Source organism: Aythya marila (assembly GCF_965140915.1).
Source record: "Aythya marila genome assembly, chromosome: 3".
NCBI lineage: Eukaryota > Metazoa > Chordata > Aves > Anseriformes > Anatidae > Aythya > Aythya marila.
Window position 1 is genome coordinate 80,579,575 of NC_139044.1, and position 27,861 is coordinate 80,607,435.

A 27,861-nucleotide genomic window follows, 5' to 3' on the forward strand; every position below is an offset into this window, starting at 1 on the left:
CATTCCTTCTCTCTTTAAAGGATGTTTATTTAGTCAGCTGCTTCTACAAAGGACTCACTTGTATATTAGAAGTAATTTTGTGCATTTAATTGTCTGGGAAAAAAAAAAAAAAAAGAAAAAAAAAAGAAAAAAAAAAGAAGGAAGCAAGGAAGGAAGCTAGGAAGGAAGGAGGGGCAAAGTTGGCAAAGAATAGGGACAGAAAGGAGCAAAGAATAAAGGAAAGAGCTCTTTTTTTGCATCTCTGAGGAATAACATTCCCTTCTTCCTTGGGGACTACACAGCACTTTTCAGCATGTCATGTCTCTCTCAGTGAATCTTAAATTCTGTATTAATCCATACATTGAAAACATAGATGAACAAGTATTTAAATAGGATGTTTTTATATAGTTCATCAGTGAATCCAGACTGAGATTAGACATGACAGCAATTGAATACTTTGGGCTGAAAATTGTTTAGAGTGACTGATTGTCAATCTCTTAGGCACATCATGATAATCTTTAACTAACTTTTACTCAAAAAACAAACAAACAAACAAACAAACAAACAAAAAAACTACTCAAGTGTCAACCTTTGGACTGAAATCACAAATTAAATGTAAAATGATCTCTTCTGTCTTGAGTTTGTCCTGAAATGTTAGCTCCAAATTACATTGACACAGAGAACATATCAAATTGAAACTGGTTTGGAGAATATATAAAAGCATACAGAATTGCTATATCTTTTCAGAAAAGTGTGGGTCTCCCCTTGTCCATTACTGACAATTTCAAAACCCAGTGTTTTAACTGAAACAAACAAACAAACAAAAAAACCTTCTTGCCTCTCCCTTCATCTGGGAATCTTCCAAATATTTTCTCTTTGGTTTCTTACATTGACGTCATTGTTTGTGTCTGATTTTTGAAACTAATCTCCAATCTCTTCCAGCTAACATATCAATTGTGGACATAGACACCAATGAAGAAGAGAATATAGCAACAACTTCTACAGGCAGCCACTCTGGGCTCAACTTAAAAGGACATGAGAAAATATATTTTGGTGGATTGCCAACCCTTAGAAACCTAAGGTAACGTGGCCCAACCCATTTTTGGTGGGGGAAAGGAAGGTAAATGAAGGTAAATAAAGTATAATCCTATTGTCTGTATCCACTTATTGAACTCATTTGCAGTAAGTGAATGGTGGATTCAAAATGTACTCTACATTACCACACCAGACCAAAACTTCACTTGTACATTTCAGCGTTGGTCACAGTTCATGTGATGTTCAAATATGATGTAAACTGTACACTGTAAATGGTGCTGTACAGCTTTCTGATGGTGTTCAGAGCCATGACATAGCTGGCTTTCTCTTTTTAAGTCTATTTTCTTAAATGATGAATAGAATTTATGGGTCTAATCATACAGAAACACCTCCGTACCTCCACAAAATTAATCACAAGTGTTTTACTTGTGATGCATGAGTAGAACATGCATGAGTAGAAAAACTGAACTACAAATTACTCCTTGTGGGATTACTGTTAAATGTACATGCATGTCTTCATAACCTGGGTCACTGTAGTTTTAACACATCAAAAAATACTGTGTTTAGAAATCACTTAAAATTATTTGTAGATGTAAATTCCTAGACAAATTGAATTCCCCTTGATATATATAAGTAGAATGAAATATGTAAACTTTTTCACTTCAGAAACCTGACCATGAATTTCTTACTTCATTAAAGTTCCTGATATATATTTTTAAAGCATTGCATATGATTATTGATAAACTTAAATTTTAATATAATACAGTAACTGGATAACAGACTCTTTAATTTAGTGTGTGTATTATATGGTTTTAAATAGACCAAAAAGCTTAATTAAGGCTTAATTGAATATTCAGCAGTTTTGCAATGACAAGAACAAGAGAATTCTGTACTACAATGGACAGATGAGCAACACAGAAACAAGCCCATTAATCTATGTCAGCTTTAGCTACATGGCATAATGACAGTCTTAAAGTTGTCTTGTGTGCAAGGAACTGGTGTGATTAGTCCACAGGCTGTTCAGTAACTAAAGGAATGGACACATTTGTTAATTTATTAGGTTAATAACTGACCTCTGGTGTCAAATCATCCAGCAATAAAAAGATCTAAGCTATTTTACTCTTGAAATTTAGCACTATGTTGTGTAATAGTGAAATCACACCAGCATATTATGAAATATCTAGAGCAATTATATTTCAACAAATCCTTTGTGGTTGCTCAGAAAACCAGTGTACAGCAGCTACTTGGACCTCTGGCAACCGTTTTTGCCTATAATCATTGGTGCAAGATGAATCTCAAGGTAAATTAGAGTCAAAAATAGTGAAAAGGGGATTAAAGCAAAGCTGAGCTACTGCAAACAATAGATGCTGAGGTCCCTGATTTTGTAATTACCAGGTTGTGTCAGTTCTGCAAAATTCTCTTACGTGATTTGCTTTTTACTCACGACCAAGTACAGCAACAAATTATAAAAGCTTTCTGATGTACTACATTTTAAAGTATCTGTTTACCGAGTAATCCGATTAATTATGGTAGCCTAGTAGTGTGTATAGAAACTCACCATCCATTGTGTGTTGTTTGTATATCTGCTTCACAGTGAAACATTTTGAACCTTGTTAATAAGTATCATTTGCTATAATTAATGTAATTTTGATTTTCTTTTTCTTTCTCTCTCATCCTAGTATGAAAGCAAGGTAAAAATAATCAGATTACTTGCATGACTTGCATGTGTCTAGTAAGTGCAGCTTGAAAGCACAAGCGGCAATGCAGAAGCAGCGTGTGGGTAGTATTTATACCAGCTGTTATGCTAAGGCTGTTAATTCAGTGAGTTGCTCCTGCTGCAACAAGCAAAGCTGCTTCCAAGTGCTTAACGCTGTCATGTTACATGCTGTGCCCACACCTACACAATCAACTTTTATTTTCCTCACACAGCTGCTTAATTCAGCTGTGTTTGTTTATTACACTGGAATGCATCGCAAGCAAAGCTACAACAAGCTGTATTTCCAAGTTTGGTTAAGATCTCTAGTCTGTAAGAGCAGTGTAGTCCAGGGTCAAGCAAGGAGCAATGCACTCTAAGGCTGTGAATTAATTCCTTAGATGGGTATGAAAGATAGGTGCAGACTTCCGTGAAATTTACTACTTCCGAGTTTAAGAACTGGGGGAAGGCTGGGGATGTCATTTATTTTGTTACGGTGTTTTCAGTTTGCAGCTATTTGCTTCCTATTTTGCTTTGAGATTTCTGATATGAACTACTGAACTTGACTCTGTTTTGCAACTTAATTCACAGGTTGAATTAGAAAAATGTAATTTCCCCACCATGATCCAAGAGACCAACTCTTTTAAAGACAACTAGATTATTTCTTCCCATGCTCCACTCTTTTCTCATGTTCACTTGAAATTGATCCTATTTTGGAAAAGAAAAAAAAAAAAAAAAGTTTCTAAGATCTGAATGAACTTGGAAAGTTCATTAAAAAAACATCAAGCAAGTGTTAAATGTTTACAGTTAGGAACTGTAAGATAGCAGCAACTGCCTCTAACCAGAGAGCACGAGGGCAGTCTGTAATTGGAAAGGACAAGAGGGCACAGGAATTTGAAGGGGTTATGGATGACAATGACAGGAGTGTATGGGCACTGTTGACAGGGACATGGCAAAAGAGTTCTGCTGCTGGTAAATGGGTCTCTAAAAGAGCTGGGGAAGAGATAGGAAAATCAAAAATGAAAGATAATCGCAACTACATGATTGTAAATAAAACAGAATAAGGATTATTTTAGTAAGCCAGATGAGATGGTTACTTTAAGTTACATACAGGATGCAAATTTACCAGAGAATACATTGCGCTTGCTAGGATGGCTATAATGCAAAGAATGGCTTTCGGTACCAAAATATGCAGCTAAACAGTATCTAAGCAAAATGGTTTTATTTTGTAATTAGCGATCTTAAAAAGCTTTTCTTTCCTTGCAGTGAGTTGAGTGGTGGGTTTTTGGTGTGTTTTTGTTTGTTTGTTTTTGTTTTTTTCCCCCATGTTTTTAACTCCTTATATATTTTCCAAATTCATTTTTCTTTCTTTGAGCTGCTCACATTATTCGGGTATTTTATTAAACTGCCAACACTCATGGGTGACTGTAATATTGTGAGTGAATTAACTAGTGCTTTTCTTTTGAGATTTAGTTTCCATGGTATGAATAGCAACATTTTTTTCTGAATTGCCTTTATAAGGCTTTTCTTCTTGCAAACCTGGTTCAGATTTTGCCAGCAATTATGGTCTATCTCTGGTGTTGCCAGGCCTGGAATATGCAAATTATATTTTTACATTCAAGTATCTTTAGTGTAACTTTCAGGGGGTTTCTCATTTCTTCAGGCTTCCAGCTGATAAGTCAAAACCTGGTACTTTGCAATTCTGCTGTAGTATTTCACGTCTTGAATGGGTAGTTGGGCTCTATAACAAATTCATGTGTTTTGTTTTCTTTAACTGCCTGAGAAAGTCAAGTGTATTACTATGTTTAAAATAAACATGCAGCTGTTTTTCATCAGGAAATATACTGGAAATATAAAATATAAAGAAATCAAATGTTAGTCCATGTGACCATAAAGGATTCCCAAAATCACTATCAAGTGATTTTTTATTTTTCAATCTTTGGCAAATACTTCATAAGTATTTATATGCTGCAAAAGTTCCTTTTTCATTAAGATCTAGCATGCATAAAGATGAATGAAACATCTGTCTTCCAGTCAAGGTTTTTCCTTATTGTTATGATTTTCCAGCTTGCAACTTTCTTCTTTGCTTAAAGAACAAAAAGAACAAATACTTATTTCATAGCTCATTGTCACCAAAAGCGACAACACTCCTTTACCAAAAAAAAAAAAAAAAAAAAAAATACAGAAAAGAGGTCTATTGCCAAAAGGAGATGAATCTCCTCTTACATCTTTGTTGGGTGACAAGTGCATTATGTACTGATGGGTGGCAGAAGGCAAGATGTATTCATTTGTGTTTATGTATGCATTTAAAAATAAAAATCAAGCATCTGTGCATCTCAAAGTGCATGTTTTTGCATTTAGCTGCCTGTGCACTTGCTAAAGTCTGGTTTTGAAACTAAATTGTACTTTTGAATTTTTTTAGGCCTGAAGTGAACTTAAAGAAATATACAGGTTGCCTCAAAGAGATTGAAATTTCAAGGACGCCATATAATATTTTGAGTAGTCCTGATTTTGTTGGTTTAACTAAAGGATGCACACTTGAGGTTAGTCTGACTTTAATATATTTTGGTCTTAAAGGTCATAAATGTTTTCTGGTTTATGGCAGAACGTTTTTAATGTGTAATGTGTATTCAGAAAAAATACAGAGATCTAACCTGAACATCAGAACTATTTAAGAGAAAGAAAGATTAATTAGTCTGATCAGAAAGTAGATCAGTTTTCCAGATCCTGACTTCTTGGACAGTATCCCTAGACAGTTGTGATATAACTAGCTCAAAAAAATAGGATTTTCTACAGTGTTTATCAGGAGTATAGCTTTTTTTCAACTGACTGAAATAGGAGTTATTGACATTAACAAGGATTAAATTAAGCACTGACAATATTGCAAAAACCTTTAACAAAATGATGCACATAAAATTCAAGGATTTAAAGGTGTTTTTAGAAGATGCTTCTTACAAAATAACTCTCTACAGAATGAATGACTTTGAAAGCCATGGAGAGCCTCAGGGTAACTGAAACAAAGTCACATTTAGGGTAGGGTAGTGTTGTATTGTAGTGTTCTACAATAGGGTAGAACACTTATTGCTGCAAGATACCATTGAAGTTGTAGGGACATTTCTTACTGATCATTCAGAATGTACAATGTTGGTGTTATTATTTTAACTTTGAATACTGCTCAAGTCCAATTATTTTCATCTGTTGCTGCTTCTAATTAACAGACTTCTGGTTCATATAAAAGTAGAATCCTGATTCAACATTTTGGAAAGAATATAGTAATTTTCTATGGAAACAAAGAGTCTTATGTAAAAAAAAAAAAAAAAAAAAATCAGGTGACAATTGTCTCCTGATTAATACTTTTTATTACTTCCCTGGAAACATATGCTATTTAAGATAATTTTGCAAGTATATATGTGTTCTCGAGCTGCATATCAGATAACAGTACAGTAAATCTAAATTATTTGCTATTTACTTGATGATCTCCAATTATTTTCTCCAAAACACTGCTAATTTCCTTTGAACAGTAACTGGAACTTGGCCAGGACAAACTAAAGACAAGTGACCACTTTTGCTGTATTCATCACTTATACCTTCATCAGAAAAAAAAAAAAAAAGAACACAATAATAGGACTCCCAGATAAGGTGTAGACTAGATGGATATGTCATGAGATGGCCATTTTTAATCTCTTAGGTTTGTGATAAAGCTAAACCAGATTGTTCAAATTCTTTTAAATCTTAGTAATTTGAGTTCAGAAAAAAAAAAAAAATAGAAGTTTGTATTTAATTCCATTGATTGTAGATTCTTTCCTGAATGGGAGAGGATTGTCATATTCATTTTCTTCTGTTGCTGTGAATCTTAGAAAGAACTTTGTTTTTTGGGATTTTTTTTTTTTTTACTCTTGAGGTTTCTGAGTTTGAAATCTAATTGGATTAAAAATTTTCTTGGTGAATGAAATGTTCTAATTAAAACAAGATATGTAGGATAATTAAAAATAAGTGAAGTAAAAGCATTAAAAAAAAAAAAAAAAAAAGGCTGGATATAATAAGCTATGCAAATACCCTGGGATTTCAGAGAAAGTTAAACATCAACAATGATTGTATCTGTCATAGTCTCTTATCTCTGTATCTGAAAAAAGTTTTACTGTACTGAACAAAATGGTTGGTTATTTTAGAAAAATCATTTTTTCTATAGAGCGGTCTTCTTCTGATGGAAGAGTGCAAGAACTGGCAGAAATTACACAAATTCTTGATGAATATGCACAAATTTTTGTTTTGATGAAATACTCTACTCTTTAAACTGTGCCTATAGCTACAAATGTCCAAAGAGTTGGGCCATGAGCAAGGAGTGCTTCATTTGTGATCCTGAGTCATCAAGAAAGCAATGGTGCTTAGTGAAGCAATAATAATGAGGCAGTAATGACTCATTAATAGAAAGTATTTTCTAGGCAAGTTTGAAAAATAATAGAATCTAGTTTGTGTCGCTAACAGTTGTACTGATTTAAAAGCAAAGTCTCACTGTAGTAACTTGACGAAAAACATTCATATAAAAAAAAAAAAACACTCTGAGCAGATAGTTTTAATAGGGGAGTATATTCTGAAATTGGACTGGAACTTTGTATTCCTGTAACCAAGAATTCCAGAAATATCCTAATGCACCAGATATAAACAGGTAAACTCATGTTTGCACACTTTGAAAAGTAAATTTATAATAATTTTATACAAATAATGTTTATCATTTATATAAAATATTATTTTATATAATTTTACATAAAATATTTTATATTTAATTTTATATAAAATATTATTTTACATAATTATTTGTTATTTAAAATAATGATTTATTTTATTTTCTAAAAATAATGTTCATTATTACTTTCCATCTCTCATGCTAGTTATATTTACATAGTTTATTATCTTAATTAATAAAGCTTTTTGTGTGTTCATACTCTACTTTTAATCCTACTCATGCGCTTTCCTGTCGTCTCCTTTCTGCAGAACATTTATACAGTTAGCTTCCCCAAACCTGGCTTTGTGGAACTGCAGCCTGTCTCCTTTGACTTGGGCATAGAAATCAATCTCTCCTTCAGCACAAAGAATGAGTCTGGGATCATCTTGTTTGGTACAAGTGGCACAGTTGTCCCCCCAAGGAGAAAACGCAGGTACACAGGGAGGAAAGCTCCCCCTCTGAGGAGAAAGCGCAGACAGACTGGACAGGTATGAAAAACCTAGCAAAAGATAAGGAAACCCATGACTTTACCAATTTTATTTTCCACTCAGTTTTTTTCCAAGGCACTGTCATGTTTATTCTTAAGTTAAAATTCAGTGACTGGGGATAACTTATTCTAATATTATCCTTTATCTGATAGAAAACATAATAAGGGCTCAGAATAGTGTGTGTGTGTTTTTATTATGTTATTGAAGCAACTGTTTTCTCTTAAGTAATCATATTTGAACATCCATTGCTTGCTGCTAAACAATGTATTGTTTTTCTATGATATAGATGTTTCAAGTTGTTCCTTTTTTTTTTTTTTTTTTTTAATCAAACTTAAATATTTGAGAATGTTAGTCCTCATTCTGAGGACTACTTCTGCACTCTTTGTGCCTGGAAACACCTCATTCCTGTTCACATAGGCTCAAATGAGGGCCACTCAGTTTTCCTTGAGACAATGGGAAAAAAAAAAAAAAAAAAAAAAAAAAAAAAAAAAAAAAAAAAAAAAAAAACAACTAAGAGCAATGCAAGATAAGCTCCTTGTTGTGGGATTTATGATTTAAGAGTTCTCCAACCTCTCTTCCTCTCCCTTTCTGAAGAAGAGGATAGAGACAATTTATTCAGAGAAAATACCTTCAGAGTTAGCAATTATTCGAGTCTTGAATAATTAAAAACTTAATAGGTAGACATACTACAACAAAGATAAGCAAAAAAAAATATATATTTGCTGCTTTCTTTTGGGAAATGATATTTTGTTGTTCTCCTTCACACCTGTTTTGGGACAAAGCCCTTGGTGACCTGAAGCAACACACTCCAGGAACAATGCATTATAATGGCTCGCCCACATTGCATTGACTTCAGGGTAGGGGCACCTTTGTCATTACGTAGCTCTTCAGGTCACATGAGTGAGCATAACACTCATTGCTATAGTAACTGTAGGTTAGATCTTGGTATCTGCTACAACATGATATTGGTTGCTAGAGTAACTACAAGCATAATTTGCCAGCCCTCCAAATGCAGAACTCACACTGAGACCAAAGCTATTCAGGGTTTGATAGGTTTAAGACCAGGAACAGCAAAAATCAGAAGAATTTTAGGTTAGAAGTCTCTTTGCTTCCCTGCAAATAGGTATGCACAGTCAAATTTTTTGTTGAGTGTTTCCAGCATGACTTTATTTCACCTTATTCAATTTATTTCACTTTATTCTTCATTATAAAAATACTATTGAGCCTGAATGTGGCAAAAGCAGCAGAACTTCAACTACACTATCAGTGAACAATATAAAAGCCAGTGTAAGAAAATACAACATATATACTAATGTAAAAATAAGTGAAATTTTTTCTTTCCAAATGTACCTTACCTTCATGTAACAATGTATATGTTGCAGGCGTACTATGCAGTGTTCCTGAACAGAGGTCGACTGGAAGTACATATCTCCACTGGAACACGGGATCCACACAGAATCACCATCAAACCAGAAGCTGGAGAGTTTCATGATGGAAGAGCACACTCTGTGAGGATAGAAAGAGCTAAAGGGTAACAAATAATTTGGAGGTGCTACAGAACATGCAGTACAGTACAATTCAACAAAATGAATGCACCAGTGTCATTAGCAATCCACTCAAATGCTTCCACTGAGGCAAAGAATGTGCCTCCTTATCCAAAAATTTTCGGATGTCAGTTCCTGCCAGTGCTTACTATTCTGCACAGCAATGTGTATGTGCTTTCATAGGTTACCAGCCTGTTTCTCCAAAGACCTGCATTTGTCTGAATTGGTATTTTTAACCTTCTGATGCTTGGCAAATAAATTTGATTAATCTAATCTGTACATCAGAAATGCTGCTGTGGTGTAGTAAATCACTCTTTGGAAATGTGTAGAAAAGGGCCGTTTTCAAAAAAAAAAAAATATAACAGCAACAGCTCAGCAGCCTGTAACTGTTTTGAGATGCCATGTGATAGTGGATGTACAATGTTGCCCGGATAAAATAGTAAAACAGTGAAGGTGCACAGTCCCAAGTAATCAACAGTCTTTCTTATAGCTGGAAAGCCATTGCACACCTTCTAAGATCATGTTGTTATAACTGCATTTCACTTAGTTTCCTTTACTCTTTCTCAGCTATCATAAGAAATGCTCATTACCCCTTCATCATTGAGGAAGTGATTAGAAACAGCACTACTATAGTAGTCAGTATTATTTATGGCCTGAACTCACCCTTGTTCCAAGCAGGGTTTGTGGGCATGTATTGTACAAACATTCAGTGGATTAGTGCACTATGTACAATGCTGTTCTGTCTTGCTTTGTTAAAAAGAAACTAGGAAGAAGATGTGACATCCAGCATGTTACAAAATGTGGTAGATTAATTGAACAGGCTTATCCAAGCATGCTGAATACTAGGCTTTACTCTTTATGCCCCATCACACTGAAGCCTCCTTGTCCAACAACTCCTGTCTGTTCTATTCCCCAGATGCCCTCCTGTGTTCTCTATAACCTGCTTTGCTTTGCTTTGTCCTTTGTCAATAGAATTTTGTCTCAATTGATTTTGTATCATTTAAAAAAAAATCTTGTAAATAATGCCTTCCAAAGTCTTTCTCCCTCGCTTTGATGTCTAGTTAGAGGTAAAACTGCAAATTCTTTGGGAGAAAGAATTATTTTGGAAGTGGATGACTGCATTACACAAAACATTATAGGCTGCTGTGACAGAAAACAATTATCCATTAATTACAATAAGCTCTAAAGAACAAAAGAAGTTCTCTTCATCAGTGCTATAGCAAGTACAGTAGCTTGACCCATGAAAGTACAAGACACAATTGCTGTACAATGCCATCCACTGATGATGCTTGTTAGATGCACCCCCCATTTCTTCAAAGTAGCTCTGTTACAAAACAAATTGTCTGAACTTTGCAGTTTCTGTAACTTAAATTGAAGGGAAAAGATATAAATTAAGACTAACCCCTTTCTCTGCTCATCATGAACTCAAGCTTTATTTGATTAAATATGAGGGATGTCATCTGAAAACTCTTCAGACTGCTAATTGTCCATATAATTATAAACTATTTGCTTTCTCTTCCACAGTAATTATAGGATACTGTTTGAGGACTAATGCACATCATTGTATGGTTCTGCTTGGTGCCAAAATGTTTACTATGGTAATGGCTAAAGATGAGATGAAATGTATGAGTGCTGACAAAGAAGTTGACAATCAGTAGCAGTGGATAACAGCACAAAGAATAACTCGAGTCTTGACAGGCTAATTTTCCTACACTTGCTCTGAAGGCAGCGAAGAGAAGTATCTTCTTTGGGACACTTCACAGAACGTAAATTAGTCTGTTGCTCTGAACTGACCCCAGAGAAATCTCTCTCTTTCGGTTTCCACTGCTGAGGGATCTAGGGGAAATCCTAGAGATTCTCCTCAAAGACAGGATAATACCCACTTCCTGCAACCCTCCAAAAATTGAACCACTGTCTTACTCTACAGCATTCTAGATCAAATGAATGTATCCATATTTATCAGGAAATTGGAAAATTTGCATGCAGTATTTCAGTTATTTAATTTAGGTGCTTAAATGCCTATTCAGTTCTGTCTAGGACTTGTCAAAAAAAAAAAAAAAAGCATTTCATGTATGAAAATAGGCCCCTTTTCAATGAACATTTTCAATACTTGGTTTCTGTCTAAGGTTTGTATTTTGTAAGGGAAAATATAAGAGTTCAGTATCATTTTGCAGTACAAAAAAAAAAAAAGTGAGGTTATCTACCAAAAACTGATTTTTTTTTGCTACGATTTAGGGATACACAGTACTTCTGAAAAATCAAGCTACTTACTCATAGATATACAACCTGGATTTAGATATCTAATTTTAGTCAAAGGTGCTTGAATACGTAGGTCCTGGTATTTATTTTCTCTTTAACACAACTGTAACATATTTGAAATTAAAACTACCCTTGATAGATCATATCAAAGTTTATAGACACAGATGCATTTTCTTTCTGGTCTTATCTCCTGACTAAACTCTATTAAATACAGTCAAACAAGATAAAGAAATTATGCCCAGTAGCGTTCTACATTCACCTTCAAAAATACGAAGGTCTCATCCATCCTTTGCGACTCAGCTCACCTTGAGCTGGATTTGCTCAAAAGTTAAAGATTTTCTGTTTCATCCTTCAGTTTCAAGTTATTTCAAAGGCAGCAGGGTTTTGTTTTGTTTTGTTTTTATCTCATTGCTATACCTCATTTTGTATGTTAGCCATCAAAATTATCTATTGTCCCTTGGTTCCACAGACCTTACGCTAACACTGCTTTCCTAGTATACACATCGTATGGCTTGGGAAAGTATTTTTTTCACTTTATGTCCCTTTTACAAGGTTTCCTTGTAAATGTGCAAACCTGCAACATTTGCATCTCAGTAGCTTTGTTAGGAAAGAGCACTCAGCTTTGCTCTCACATTTGATTCTGGCCTTTACTAGAGCAATATTTGCCATCAACATATTTATACCTTTCATGTTTGCTCTTTTATTGAGTTCTTGGATTGGCTTGATCAGCCAGTGTGGCTGTGCTTCTGTGGTAGGCCCTTAACAGTGTCTTCTATGGGAGAACTTTGTATCTTTTAACCTTTTAACTTGTAACATATGTGTTACCCATGAGACTGAATTATAGCACATCCATCAGAGTGTAAGAACAATTCTTCTGCTCTGCCATCTCCACCAGGAAAAAACAAAACAAAACAAAAACACATCACTAGATCTTTTAAAAAGTGTACAGTATCTGCAGTTGATTCCTGCAGTCAGAGCAGTCCACAGCATTGATTGCCTGTCCACCTGCAAGAAGATAACTGGTACAAACTAGGAAATATGGAGCCAAAAAAAATGCGACCCCATGCTGTTCCTATCCTGCTGAGGACTATATTTATAATGGAGTACAGCAGACTTGGCTCCCACCATGTCAGTGCTACACTACAAACCACTTCTTCCTGTTCAACCAAAGACCGATATTATTGCCTCTCCACAGCACAATTTTGCTGAGATCTGTTACAGAACCACCAAGAAAGCTCAGCAGTAGCTGAAAACCTTCCAGGGGTTAACATTCATTTAATGTGAGCAGCTAATTACATAATATTACATAATTACATAACACTCAGTGTTATAGCTGGCACAGGAGTAAATGGGGCCTGCAAAATGGTGATTTTAATACAAGCAATAGCTGGAGTAAAACATCTATTTTTTTGCTTTTAAATGTTTTTCACAGGATGTTTACTGTTCAAGTAGATGAAGACAAAGGTCAGACTCAGAGACTGCCAACAGACCAGCCCATCTCTGTTAGGAAGCTCTTTGTGGGGGGCATTTCTTCTCAGTTTCAGATTGCACCTCTCAGAAACATACCAGCATTTGAGGGCTGCATATGGAATCTCGTCATCAATGCCACGTAAGTCTCACAAGTGACAATAAATGTCTGATTAAAAAGGTCTGGTTAACTACCTTGGCTATCAAAAGAAACTTCATTTTTGCAATGAATCATGATAACAGCAAGCCCTAAAACATATTCTGTTTTCTTAATATGACCTTGCTTTCTTGTCTGCAACATGCACTCCATAGGACATGCAATTAATTAGGTGTTTTGCAGACAAGACAACATCTGTTTATTTAACCATTAAATAGACCAGAGAAATCCTCAGAAACACTGTAGTAAGGCTTTCCTCAGTGATAGGTATTTATGGCGTACTATTTTAAGTAACACTGATCTCCAAGATTAACCAAATTCTGAGAACCACTGTGGAAATTAATTTGCTTTGTGGGAAGTGCCTTCCACAGTAATTTGGAAGGAACATTTAAATAGAAATAAAAGGTACAATGAATAAAGTAAAATCACTATAGAAAATCTTCACATAAATCTTTCTTTCACATTTCTTTCAAGAACTTAAATTAAGATTTCATCACCCCACACTCCATCAATGTACAGCAGAGAGAGAAGGACAGCTCCACAATGTGATTTAGCCTACCTAGACAAGCAAAGCTTGCCAATGAGGGTGCACTGATTGTAGGAAGGAAAGCCAACTGCGACTATCACTTCTAATTTAAGTGTCTCACTTCAGTACCTAAAACAGATGGGATAAATCCTGGCTGTTGTGTCCTGTGAAGTGAAACTACATAGCTGTTTTGTAAAAAATGAGTGGTAAAGAAGCAGAAAAACTAATGACAAACCTTGATTTCTTTGTGTGTTCTCAGGCCCTTGGACTTTGCTCAACACGTGTCTTTTGAAAATGCAGATATTGGCCAATGTCCATCTCTAGAACCAGAGGCTAGGCCACCTGAGGATGAAGATAAACCAATCCACTCAACAGTCTTGATCCAACCTGAGCCAGATGGGGAGAAAGAAAAACCAGGAACGCTTCCTGATAAAGCCTCCCCACCCCCTCCAACACCATCTCTAGCTTCAGCACTTGTAAGTACAGATCACTTCACTAAGGGAAAGCTTGAAAGTTTCTCTTACAAGGCAAAAATTAAAAACTAGCCATCAAGAATAATGAAGTATTCTTTTTTTTTTCACAAAAGTAGCAACAATTCAGCATGAAATTGTAAAGAGAACGCTTTGTTGCAGGCCAGTAAAACCTGTGGATAATGGAAAACTGGTTGATTGCACTTGCTTGGATTATCACAACATTATTTTAAAGAATGATGTAGCAGTAGAATTCCCTTTGGCTTGCATGCTTATCCCTAAACCCTCATACTTAAGGGCGTAAGCCTACCAATACCTGGTCAGGATTAGAAAGGAAATTTTCCTGTAGGAAATCCACATCATTACAATATTTCTTGTGCTGTTCTTTGAAGTACATGCTAACAGCTAAGTCAGTGACAGGATAAAGAAAAAGGTAGACCAGAGGTGTTTGATATGACAATTCCTCTATTGCTATTTCATAAATTTTGTCAGGAAACTTAATAACCAGAACCCCAGTCAGTGCTGAACTGAGCTCAATGGTAATTGCCAGAAATCTGAAAATGCTAGACAGCAGCAAGCAGTCATATACAATGACATTTAAGAAGGAACTTCTGTCGCACATGTAGCAGTTTTACAAGTTGATGCAGCATGTTACTGCCCAGAAAAGATATAAGCTTGGATATCTAAATATTAAACTGGATAATATATCCACAGGAGTATACTCTTCGGAGAAAAATCCTCTGCATTTTGTTACATCTGTATACAAGCCATCACTTTATACACTATGTAGTTCAGTATGGATGAGATTTCCAAATAGCATGAAAGGACGCGCATTTCATGGTTAGGAGCTTATTTACAGAACCATAATTTACAGTACTATGAGACTGTTTTGACAAGCTGACAAATCCAACATTTAATTTCCATTTTTATTTATATCAGATACATCAGAGTCAGTGAATTGGACAGTTTCTTCCAGAGTGGCTTCCCAAGGTCTTTTAACCATTTGGGGATGAGCTTCCACACCGGATGAAAAGTCAGGATTAAGCAGGGATGTTATCTAGTCTGTCAGCTGGGGAGAAAAGAACATGAATTCACTTCATCAGCCATTCCTTGTTACCTGACTCGTTTTCAGAATTCATATCTGGTTTTCCTTGAAAATAGGCAGGATGTCTAGCAATGTTTTCCTATGAACATAATGGTACAAAAATTAAGACAAAAATCTCTAATCATTAAGATTAATTTATACTGGAGATTCATGGCCACCTTCACTGGCCAGATACGTGTGGAAGAACGACTTTTCAGGCACTACTGAAGTCTCCAAAGCTCATACAACCATTTGTGTACCTGGAAATGGGAACTAAGGGATCAAGATAGGCAAGCTCCATCTTAGTTATTATGTAGCTCTTAGCCCCAGAATTGTATGTGTTGGACATTCATGCTCTAGGGTAGCATTTTTGATGAATTCCCACAAGGTGGAGTAGTTGTAACTTTCTGTTTGGAGTTAAAAGTAAGCAAATATGCAGCATAGTAAGACTACCATACCATAAAGAACCATGCAACAAGGTAAAAAGGGTTAGCCGCTCTTAATGATCACTGTTATGAAAGAGCACAGTCAAACTAGCAGATATTGCCCCTTGAACAAGCGTTATTAAAAAAAAAAAAAAAAAAAAAAACTGTGATACTTGTGATCACAGAATCATAGAACAACTTGGGTTGGAAGAGTCCTTAACGATTATCTAGTTCCAACCCTGCTGCCCTGGGCATGGATACCACCCACTAGATCAGGTTGCCCAGGAGTATATCACTTGTAACACTTACCTAGTATCTAGTTCAGGGAATTGCTCAGTAATTTACAACCAAACAGATGAACCAGGCAGTGTAAAAAGAAGCAAGGAAGAATAAGAAAGGCAAGGCAGAAAACAAGAAGAATGTTGTCTATTTATTAATACCAGAAACTAGTTCCATTATAACTAGGTGAGTTTTATATAACTTATTGAGAGCTGTGATAACTTGAAACAGGTGTTCAAAATAAAAATCTAAATATAATACCATTATTCCACTTTCTTGTTCAGAAAAATGAAACAGTTTTAGTATTCTAAAGACCTTTTTGTTTTGTTTTGTTTTGTTTTTTAAATAAGGCAAGCTTTTGGACCATTTTTATATTTATCTAAGTTCTCCAATGTATTTTGCTGAGGAATGTTGCAACAAAATAATTAACTATTGTTTAATAATGAGATAATGACAGTTATGCAGAATCCCATTGAACCAAGATCGTATACAGAAAATATATAGCAAAAAGTCATTTCTATGTAAGAAGCCTAAATAAGGTATCTGTTTTATTTAAGTCCTTTTAGGAGCTCTTTTAGATCTCCACTATGCATCTCCATGGAGAGGGGGAGGGGGAGTTTAATTCCAAATGGAAAAAAAAATCCTCTAATAGAGGCAAGACAAGACCTAGAAGTACAACAGTTGGGAAATGCACTGGCTACCAGTCTGCTGCTGCTGCTTGCTATGAGTGCCAAAATGTTTCTCAACTGAGACCATGTTTCCCAACTGAGACCAGTGCTTGGGTAACTGCTGCTTCTGCCTCATGTTATTCACTGCTTCTCAGGACTCGCTTGCCACTGAAATGAAGAGCGCCAGCATTACATCTGCATTTGACCCCATGACGGTATCTTCCAACATTTTTCCAAGCATTACTTCATTGCTTTACTAACACTATTTGAGGAGCTGTGGGTACCGTTTCAGTTGTGCTATCTTTTTTCCTGCTTCTTCTGTGATTGCTAATACAGCATTGTTTGTCGGGAATGTGTGACACAGTCCACCAGTGGGCTTTTCTGTTCTTCATTCCCATCGTGATTCACACTTAGCTTCTTGACTAACCAGTCAAGTCCCTGACACCTGAAATGACTGAAGTAAAGTGCAGCTGAAGAGCTCAGTCTTGAGGCTCTTGGGTAATATGGAAGATTATTAAACAGATGCATCTAAATGTAATACACCTTAAAGACCTTACACAAGAAAAAAAAAAAAAAAAAAAAAGCCAGGATATTTTAATATGGGTTGATAATCCATACTTACTTGGCAGTCTTATGAAGGCTGTTAAGCTGGCTGTCCTTAGCTGAAGTGAAATCAGAAATAGGCTTATGAATAAAACCTGGACTTTTTTAAGCATGCCCTATGGATGTTTTTTATTAACATTGCTTCATCAACCCAAGGAATGCTGCCTTTTATTGATAAGTATTTATCCATAATTAATCAGTGTATGCTTGCTATGATTCCAACCATTGTGGATGTGTCTGGCATGTTCCCCCACATCTTGCATTTCCTTACAGTCCTCCAGCTGGGATGCAGAAAAACTGCAGTGTTCTCTGGGATGCAGCTGCAGTGTCAGAGCCAGACCTTTCTCTAATATAAGCCAATCTAGCAGGCAATTTAATGTCAGAATGTGTCCTCTAACTATGCAATATGCCACAGCAAAGTAGGTGCTAGTTAATTTTTCAGTTCTTTTCTGTCATTCCAGCACCAGTAGTTAGTCCAGATCTCAAAATTTTAGCAAGTCTGACTGTTACAGAATATGTATAGTGTATATATAATATATGTAGTATAATATATAGAGAGAATTATTACTAACATAGTTGTGCAGCTGCATGATAAACTTGTAAATATTAAATCAATTAGATAACTAAAAACCACCCAGCATTAAGAGAATAAGGTTTATTTTTCTATTTGATGATCACTGGAAGACTGTTATCACACATTCATAACTTTGTTTGGTCCCGTTGAATTTTCATTGTTTTTTCCTTCATTGCACATTGATGTGTACTTGTCATAATGCATGGTGTTCTGCTCTGTCATGTTCCATACAGAGCATTATTGGGGAAAATTCAATTTAGAATTTCTCTTCATTGTTGTGAGGGTCTTTGTGACGTGTGAAAGCAAAAAATTTAAGGCTACTGAAAACCTGAGTGAGAGGGAGAAAGAAAATTCCTCTTTGTATTTAAAATCTTAGTGGCTGATGTGTCATTCATGACATTTTCAAAATGTTTCACAGAAAGAGCTCTTTGTCTGCAAAGCAACTCACCTTGTGCTTTGCAGGTCCCTGCTGAGTCAGGGCTCAAATAACAGATTGTCACCAACCCAAAATGATATCAGCTACAGTGCTTAAAAACAGAGCTTGCAGCTATGAAACTTTTGTTTTGTTTTGTTTTGTTTTGTTTTCCCTGTAGTATTGTTGTCCTAGTAGTGTTGTGTTAGATCCTCTGAGCAGTTTCTTCACAATACTCTCAGTGGGAGGCAAAAGCTAGACATGAGTAGGAGCTGGTAATTACCATAGTGTCTCTAGGCACCCACATACAAGAGCTTTTGGGCTAGAGATTAGAAGACCTGGTCAAATTAAAAAAAAAAAAAAAGAAGATATTTTACCTGTCATTGTTGTATCACTCTAAGTTTAATAAAAGTAAAGCAGACAGGGAGGGGCTTCTTCATTTACGCCCTGGGTAAAGTGTCTGCATTAGACAGCTCAGGGAATTTAACAGTTGTTACCTCTATAGGTCAGTCAGCTTTTTTTATTGTTGGTGTGGGTCTTTTAACAGCAACAGAGAAAACAACAGCACATTAGACAACATAATTGTAAAAAAATATAAAGAAGCAAAATGAAGACTCACTGAGAGGTACAAGGTCTGAAACTATTTTTATCTCATTTTTAAGTTGACTAGTTTTCAAGTCAACAGCATAGCATCCCCTTCAAGTTTAAGTCTTGCTTCATTCGTGTAAGAGGGCATCCTACAGTGTAAAACTCAGTTATGCGAGCAAGGAGTACACTGAGCTGCCTAGAAATCACTTAAGAATCTTGTAAACGTCCACTGATGGCATGAAAGCAGCAATGTTCATATATTACTTGCATTTGTTTTTATAACCAGCTTAATGAGCTCTGCTTTTAAAGCAAGTTCCTGTCATACTGCTTTATAACTTCAGCTTGTGGGATGAGACATCAGCATGCCAGAAAACTGCAGGGCCAGTGTCTAGACTAGGAGAAATAGTCTGATTCCTGAACAGCTGGAGGACTTCCAGCAGGTGCACAGCTGAGATACAAAATATGAAATTTGTATGAGCACTGTATATTTTGCAGGATTCCTGTGCTGCTGACACAGAACCAGCCATTTTGGAAGGTGGGAAGCAATTCGGTCTTTCAAGGAACAGCCACATTGCCGTCGCATTTGATGACACCAAAGTGAAAAACAGGTACATTGTTTATTTCAGTAATGAGCTTTCATGGAATAATACCAAAATAAAATTCAAAAGCTTCTCCCACAGTTATGGACATTATCTGAAAAATCTCATGTCCTGTGGCTAATTCATTTCATTACACAAACATAAATAATGTTAAAGCGTGGAATCTAGGCAATGAAATGTCCATCCAAGTAACAAAAACAGTTTACCTCTTTTTTTTGGTAAGGGTTTGGGTTTGGGCACATGCAAAACCTAACAAACCTAGACTGACTTAAAGAAAAATAAACAGAAGAGTGTAATTAGGTCATCCAAAAGAGTTCATAGGTTGCTTTTTGCAAGGAAGTTTCTAGGTTCAGTAACTTGACAATTTATGGTAATAAACCAACCTTCTTTTTTCCTCTCTTGCAGTAGTTAAGATTGGGCATGCACAGTAAACACGTGAAATGACATTGCCCTCGCGAAGTATAATTATAAATACATATCCACACTGACATGTGAAGGAATTCCCAGAGTTCCTTCTAAGAATACAGATGTTTTCAATGCCTTACTAATTTACAGGTCCATCAGCTTCACGCTCAGTTGTTACCCACACAGATGTTGTACTGTGTATTTTCATTTATGCTAATTTTAGAAAACTGGGAAAACTATTAAAAGAAAAATATAATCCTATGGTCCTTGCATGTGCTATTTTCAAATAAGAATCCAGGTCTGTCTGCTTTCATGCAATGATTTTTCATGTTTATATGATCAACTGCTTTCCGATACTGACTTTGCAGCTCAGCTAGGGCTAGGGTAGCGATCTGCTGCCAGTACAACCTTTGCATTCAGATAATCTAAATCATTTCCCAGGGTCCATTTCCAAGGTTCTTTGATGTAAGAAGGAAAGATTCACAAAAGCAATAAATGCATCCTGCATGGGGTGGGGCCTCACCCTCAGTGTCAGCTGTCCTACCTGTGTCAGTGCAGGTATGGGGCTGGTAGCTTCAGAAGGGGAGGCTGGTTGTAGGGGAGGTTTTCATCATTACCAATCAGTTGAAGAGGTCAGTGGTTTTCACAAGAGAGCAGACTTCCTCAGACACACCCCCATATTTTGCTGGGAGAAATCAAAATTAGCATCTAATATTCCAACTGTAAATGCTTCCCTCTGCATCTTTAAAAGTTTGGTAACCTGTCTTCAGGCAATGCAACTCACTAGAAACTAAACATTTGCTGACTGTCACTACAGCTGTCTCTTACTTGTGAGCATTGCGTGTGTGGAAGATGGATGACACCTCTGGAATTTTACAAATGTTGTGATTTTCTAGCAACAACAGCTGCAGCTGAGAATTGTATCTCCAAATTCTGTGCCAAAGTTGCAGTAAATACTTTACTGTATTTCCACAGTAACAGGACACTCACATGTCAGGGATCAGATGTGTGTGAAAAGCAATGCACGCACGACCAAATTATTTTTCTTAACTCTGATGGGCAAGTAAAATAGTTCACTAACTGTAAAGTTTTGTTCGAGGAATGCAAAAAGGTAAAGTGGGTAATTTTATCTACTGATAATTTGTCTACTCTGAATATTGTTTTTTTTTGCATCCATTTTCTTGCTTGTTTGATTTTCAGACTCACAATTGAATTTGAAATCCGGACAATGGCTGACTCTGGCTTGCTGTTTTATATGGCCCGCATCAACCATGCTGATTTTGCTACTGTTCAGATAAAGAATGGACTGCCTTACTTCAGCTATGATTTGGGGAGTGGAGACACCAACACAATGATTTCCAGCAAAATAAATGATGGCCAGTGGCACAAGGTATAATAGTCTCTAATGCTAAATTACTCTCTGTAATGCTGAGAGAGAGCTTTGTTTTGCCTTAGGATATTTGCAAAAATATAGTTTGTACAAGCTAACCTTTCAAATAGACATTTTTGTAGTCTGCAAAATTTGTGCTTTGAGGTGCAATGTTAAGTACACAGCATATACATGTATTCTAACAAAGAAGTTATTGTTGAACTTTGAATTTTCTCCTTCAAGAAGCATGTATTTCTGGACATATTTAGAATATGTCCAAGTATGGTAAGGAATTGCAAAAAATGTTCCTTCTTGCCTAATAGGACTCTAGTGAGTATCATCTTGTACCGTTTCAATACATCTTTAAAGCCATTTGTTTATATGTTAATAATGTCACTGTTCAGCCATAATACTAAGAACAATGGAAAGAAATTAACATTTAAGTAATTTTTCCTGCATTATTAATTCAATTCATTAGGGATTAAATATGATGCTAATGGATGTTTTTGTCTTATGTGACTTCATGAGAGGAAACATTTTTCAGTATATGCAATGTCTGTGGCTTTTGGATGGTAAGGGAAGGACCAATATCACAACCATGAAGTTCAATATGTACTGGGCCAAGAACAACAAACACATTGTATATCCATTAGGTGAAATAAAAGCTTGAAGGCACCAATAATGAAAAACAAGTAACTGAGTATTCAAGATATATGCTATAAGAGACATTACATTTTGGATAGATATTTGGATAGTCACCATTCACATCTCTGTCACTAAACAAGAATAAATCTAATTGCATTTTCCTTTATGCTCTTAACACTCCCTCTTGTTAGTCATCCTTGGTCTCTCTCTGCTTCATTTCCAGCTGTTCCACAGGAATTTTATTTTCACTCCTTTATTATTATTATTATTATCCAGGAATATTCTGATGCTACCAATTGTTCTAAATGCAAAGTGGTTCATAATGGGAAAAAATAAAGCTGTAGTCATTATTTTATCTGTTTTACTTAATGTCTGGGAACAGTAAACTAGTGTGCCTTTACAACAGACCCCCTATAAATACAGAACAAAGATGTGTTTTACTCTTTTAGCTCTGTTTTCTCTATATTCTAACTAGAACATTTAGTTTTCAGTGTAAGGTTATGCTCTTTGAGCATGCAACTTGGCACTGTGTGAGAGATGGACCCTTGTAGATCCCATTTTTACAGGAAAGAATGGAGACAAAACCTAAATTCACAGCTCCTGAAGAGCAAAAGAAAATCCATTTTGGCATGGGTGGAAGGAAGGCAACCTCTTTAATAAAAGACCACATTTTTTGTTTCTGAGAAAGCAGGAGCTTTCCTTAAAATAACCCTTTTCATGAGAACCGTTTCTCCACTTGAAATGGTTTAGGTTGAAATGTTTTCTTCAGGCCTAGAGAAGCAATGGCACTGATAAAACCATCCTTCCAGGCTTCATTATTGTGCTACTTCATGCTGTTGCTATCTCTTTAAGAGGACTTAAAGAGATAAGACTGTAAGACTGTCCATTCCCATTTTCTTTCTCACTCACCAAATCCTCCTTCTGCTCAGGGTGTAACTACACATCTCAGATTCACAGTTGTCTAGAAACACCAGGTTCGGTCCCTTGCCACCTGGGCAGCCCTTGTTAGTATTCACTTATTCCTCTTGCATGACAGATGTGCTGCTACATTGAAGTAGGAACAACCACATTAAAGAAAAGCCAAAGAAAAATAGTTTGTTTCTGCTCCTCCACTGAGCTAAGTTCTGTTCTGTTTAGCAAACTGCTGTGATAATGTGTGCTACATTTTACCTTTTATCCCTTTATTATACAGATACATTATTATACTGATTCGTAGAGACCTCAATCCAATCTTTGGACAGAAATTGGCCTACATTTGTTAGGATAGATTTTCATCAACTGTGCAGCAATTGCACTTCTTCCATGTGATTCACAGTCCATTTGTCTGAACAGAAGCCTTACAAACATAGCTGGTATTACATTTACCCTAGCCTGAACTATAATCTGAGGCACATCCAAACTAGTGGAATAGTAAACTCAATAATGTCTGCATATGTTCTGTAATAAAGCTTTGCAACAGGTGACACTAACATTCAGCATGTACTATTACTAGTACTTAACATTGCTATCTGATTCTAGGAAAAAGAATATTTCAGTGTGACTATGATAGTAATAATTTCTCTTTCAAAAGGAACCCCATGTCCTTTCAATAGTTCTGATAAGTAATAGTCATGATGCCTTCTGACCCAAAACTCTGCACAAAACTCTGCACAGGAACTCTGTTCTATGGACACTATCCATAACTGTTAGCCAAGTACTTCTGATCACCACTGCTTTCTCACTTATTGTTATAAATTTTAGACTGTAAGGCTTGTTACAATATGTAAAACACTCTTTCGAGGAAACCGTCTGTAATTGTATTACATTCGCATTTTCTTTTAGATAAAAGTCATTCGAACCAAGCAAGAAGGAAACCTCATAGTAGATGGCGTTTCAAACAGTACTGTGAGCCCCAAAAAAGCTGATATATTGGATGTTGTAGGGATGCTGTATGTTGGAGGATTACCCATTAACTACACAACTAGAAGAATTGGTCCGGTAAGCACATTTAAATAAGTTATTATACACTCCTTAAGTATGTCTCGACTGGTACTGGTATCTTCCAAGTTTTGTTTTGCTTTTTCCCTAGACTGCTCTTGAGTATTAATAAATATTTGATAAAATGGATTTTTGATAAATGGTATCAAAAGTATACTGAAGGTATACTAACTTAGTTATAAGTATACTATAAGTATACTATATAGTTATAAGGTATACTAACTCCTTCCAGTGGGAGGATCTGACTCAGAACCCAGTTAATGTAAAGAACTAGGAATAGCAAACAGCTATTGTTACGGAAAAGTAGAAATACCCATATACTTGCATTCACTTGGATCACTACACAGCCAGAGCATAATTTCCTGAATATCACTTGCCTTTTCTCTTGGCTGTAATCCATCTTGCAGTGAGAGCTAATAAACAGAGAAAACATCTCTTAAGAGAAGCAGTAGAAGCCAAAACTACCCCTAAGTACTCAGTAGTACTACTGCTTACTGTAGTAATTGGGTTTGAGTTGTTATTGCTAGCTTAGAAGAGAATGTATTTGGAGTAAGACCATGAAAAATCTGTTGTCCTCAAATGTGCATATTTATCACAGTTTCAGCCTAAACGCCCAGCTTTCATGCTGACATGAAAGGTATCTTGGCAAACAGAGGTTAATATCATTTTGGCCTGGAAACTCTAGGATTAAACAGGAATACTGTATTCCCTCACCCACACCATATGGATTTATCTAACCAGATCTGAGGCACCGAAAAACAAAAGCATACATAGCTACCCAAAAATATAATTCCTAATGCTATCAAATTATGTTATTTGAAATACAACTGCAATTTACATATACTAATCTGAGGAGAAAGGTAACGCTAAATTCTTACCTATTGCTCATGTCAGAAGTAATAGAGGGAACCCAAGCAGATAAATGGCTCAGTCTGGCAATAACAGTCGTGTCAGATTCTGACAGTCTTAAGTGCTTTAGGATTTAATGAAGCTGTGACTTCAAATGTCATTCACAGAAGGTAAAAATCAGTGCTTGCCTTTCAATCATTCCCAGTAAAATACATCTCATGATGTATTAATAGAATATTGTGTTGTAGGTTTCATGTAAAGACTGAAGCAAAGTTGAAAGCATGTATTATCTTAGTTCAGGCTTTCCGCTAAACAGATGTCAACCTCTTTAGACACTAGTCTAGTATGTAGTGGTAGGTGGGCTGGCTTCCTATCAGAAGACTGATACCTACTTGTTTGACATCAACAGATGTCACATTTTAAGCACGCAAAACTCTACTTTCGGCACAAGAATTTATATAGCCTGTTAGCATGCTAAAGTATAACCAGGTTTGCTTTCCTACTGGGAAACTGAAATTTTGAAGTTAGAGAATGTTATCAAGTTGTCTACAAATCTTGCATTTCTATGATTGAATTTCACAGTGAAGATGGTAAGAATTGTTTTCTGGTATGGGTTTTTTTTGGTAACATGATGTTGATTTGGAGACGATTTTCACTTAGAAAAAGGTCTCTGAAAAATCTGACAGAAAAGCAATACATAAAGATATATAAAGAATATACTCAGCTTGGAGCTGAATATATTCACTGATATTGCTAAAGTTTCCATGAAAACTTTGTACAGGTTTGTTTAGTAGTAATAAGATATATATACCACACTACATGCAGCTTTGATTTAGAAGGAAAGGGATGTTTTTTTAAGAGGTGGTTTTAGAAAGCCTTTCAAATTGCTAGTCAGGATATTATTAGAGAAAGTAGTGTGCAGAATCAAGACTTCCATCTGCAGGTGTTTCTTTCTTCTTTCTATGTTTATACATATTTTTTTCACAGTATTGTATAAACTGATTTTTATTTTGCTCTTTTGTGTTGCATTGCTTATGAATATGTCTTCTTTTTCTTCCTTAAAGTGCAGATTTATCATTTTCCTCTCTCCCATTGTTATCATGGATAAACTTTCCTGACACTAAGTTAGGCCTCTATATAAAGCTGAGAACCATAAAGCAGCATCTGCATACCTTGGGAAGGAGAGTTCTAGGGTAGTTCATAGAGGGGAAGATGCCAATGGCTTCCAGAGGTCCCACTGGGATGGGACCTGGGCAGCCCCTCATTTCTGACCCTCAGGCAGGATCTCACTCATACCATCAGCTTCAGCATGCCCATGCCACCCACCCACAGGTACAAAAAAATGTTCTCTGTGCAGAAGCCAAGCTGGCGCTGCAGTTTGCTACCCAGCACTGGAACACCCATGCACCTGAGCACATCCCCTTCCTTAGGGATATGGTTTAGTGGGGACTGCTAGCGTTAGGTCAGAGGTTGGACTCGATGACCTTGAGGTCTCTTCCAACCTAGAAATTCTGTGAAATTCCTCCACCCAGCTCTCTGGCCACTGGTGTGGCCACTGTCAGAATGGTTGCTGGCCCTATAGAAGATTATATGAGAAAATATGTATAGCCAACAACTTATATGTTGGGGCGCAGTTCATTTCAGTAAGTGCCTAAATCCATTAGCTCAGTCTTACCATGTAGACCCACAGTAAAGTGATTAAAAGGAGAAAAAAAGCCCTCATAAAATTACCAGCAGCCCAGAGAACTATATCCAGTATCTTTGTCTACTTGCAAACCCCATAACCTAGTAATTAAAAAGGTAAAGTATGGGCCATTAAATTCCTGCATTGCTGATGTAATTTGCTATGTTTCATTATGCAGTGTATTATTTTATGTCCCCCATTAAGCCAAATAGAGATCACATCTCTGAAAAGTAATGTAATTCCTCCTTAGCGTGATTGAGATTAGATACCAATTATAATCAGATATTAAGGATTAGCCACATAAAATTAAAGTATTATTCAGCTCCATAAAACCAGCAAAGAAAAGGTACTTTTTAGTGACAAAATGTAGGCCTTTATTCTAATCATTTCAGTTTGCTTTGCAAAGTTATACATTTTGTTTGAAATATGGAATGCAGGTCACCTATAGCATTGACGGCTGTATCAGAAGTTTTAAAATGACAGAATCACCTGTTGACCTGGATAACCCAACTTCGAGCTTCAACGTTGGAAAGTGCTTTGTCACTGCCCAGAAAGGAACATACTTCGATGGAACAGGCTTTGCCAAAACAGGTAGCAAACAGCAATTTTGCTGATAGGCAAAGAACAAAGGAAGAGGAGATGTTTTCAAAAATGTCTACTATTGCTACCTAACTCCTGTTGACTGGAGGCAAAGTGAGACCAGAATATGAAAATCCCACTTACAGTTTTTAATTATCTTGCCTAGGGATGGAATATATGACTTTCTAGCAAGGTCTCACTCAAAGTGCAGCCACCATAACTGTTTCTTACATGATTTCATATGAAATGGAGTGCGTTAATAATGCTAAGTTATACAAGGTAACTACCTTGCATTAATGGCAACGCATTGTGTGATTATTAGGAATAATGTAATTAAGTACCTTTCTTCATTTTATTACACTTTCCCTTTTCTCTCCAAGTTGGTGCATACAGAGTGGGAACAGATCTGCTAGTGGAATTTGAATTCCGCACAACACAGATGAATGGTGTGCTCCTAGGAGTAAGCAGCCAGAAAATGGATGGGCTTGGCATCGAATTAGTGGATGGAAAAGTAAGTAGAAAGCAGTTTTAACTCTTTGTAAATGTTCTTTTTTCAATATCATGACTTGCCACTTTCTATACATCCAGAGGTTCTTACACTTTTACAAACATATTCTAAAAGATTCTGTAACACTTGACTTTCCCAAAACTGCAACATCCATACTTAAATTTGAACAGGAAATGTTTTGAGGAAAGCCTTCATCATTAATAATACTAGTTTCCTATGTGTATCTTTTATTTCAGTCTGTTAAACCAGTCGGTATTCTATTATTATAAGGA

General features: G+C 36.1%; 1 protein-coding gene across 12 annotated transcripts in view; it reads left to right on the forward strand.

The window, feature by feature from the left end:
- The window catches only part of LAMA2 (laminin subunit alpha 2), a 375,103-nt gene that overhangs the window by 344,356 nt on the left and 2,886 nt on the right, over nucleotides 1-27,861 (forward strand). For 6 of the 12 annotated variants that reach the window (XM_082757554.1, XM_082757553.1, XM_082757545.1 and 3 more), the window contains 13 exons: nucleotides 922-1,060; nucleotides 2,694-2,705; nucleotides 5,130-5,250; nucleotides 7,700-7,918; nucleotides 9,301-9,449; nucleotides 13,154-13,330; nucleotides 14,131-14,347; nucleotides 16,953-17,012; nucleotides 19,470-19,582; nucleotides 21,179-21,368; nucleotides 23,814-23,969; nucleotides 26,940-27,093; nucleotides 27,462-27,592. In XM_082757554.1, the coding sequence (XP_082613680.1) occupies nucleotides 922-1,060; nucleotides 2,694-2,705; nucleotides 5,130-5,250; nucleotides 7,700-7,918; nucleotides 9,301-9,449; nucleotides 13,154-13,330; nucleotides 14,131-14,347; nucleotides 16,953-17,012; nucleotides 19,470-19,582; nucleotides 21,179-21,368; nucleotides 23,814-23,969; nucleotides 26,940-27,093; nucleotides 27,462-27,592 (1,838 nt within the window). The remainder of the gene's footprint in view (nucleotides 1-921; nucleotides 1,061-2,693; nucleotides 2,706-5,129; nucleotides 5,251-7,699; nucleotides 7,919-9,300; nucleotides 9,450-13,153; nucleotides 13,331-14,130; nucleotides 14,348-16,952; nucleotides 17,013-19,469; nucleotides 19,583-21,178; nucleotides 21,369-23,813; nucleotides 23,970-26,939; nucleotides 27,094-27,461; nucleotides 27,593-27,861) is intronic. The other 6 variants (XM_082757549.1, XM_082757555.1, XM_082757548.1 and 3 more) reach the window with 3 other exon arrangements.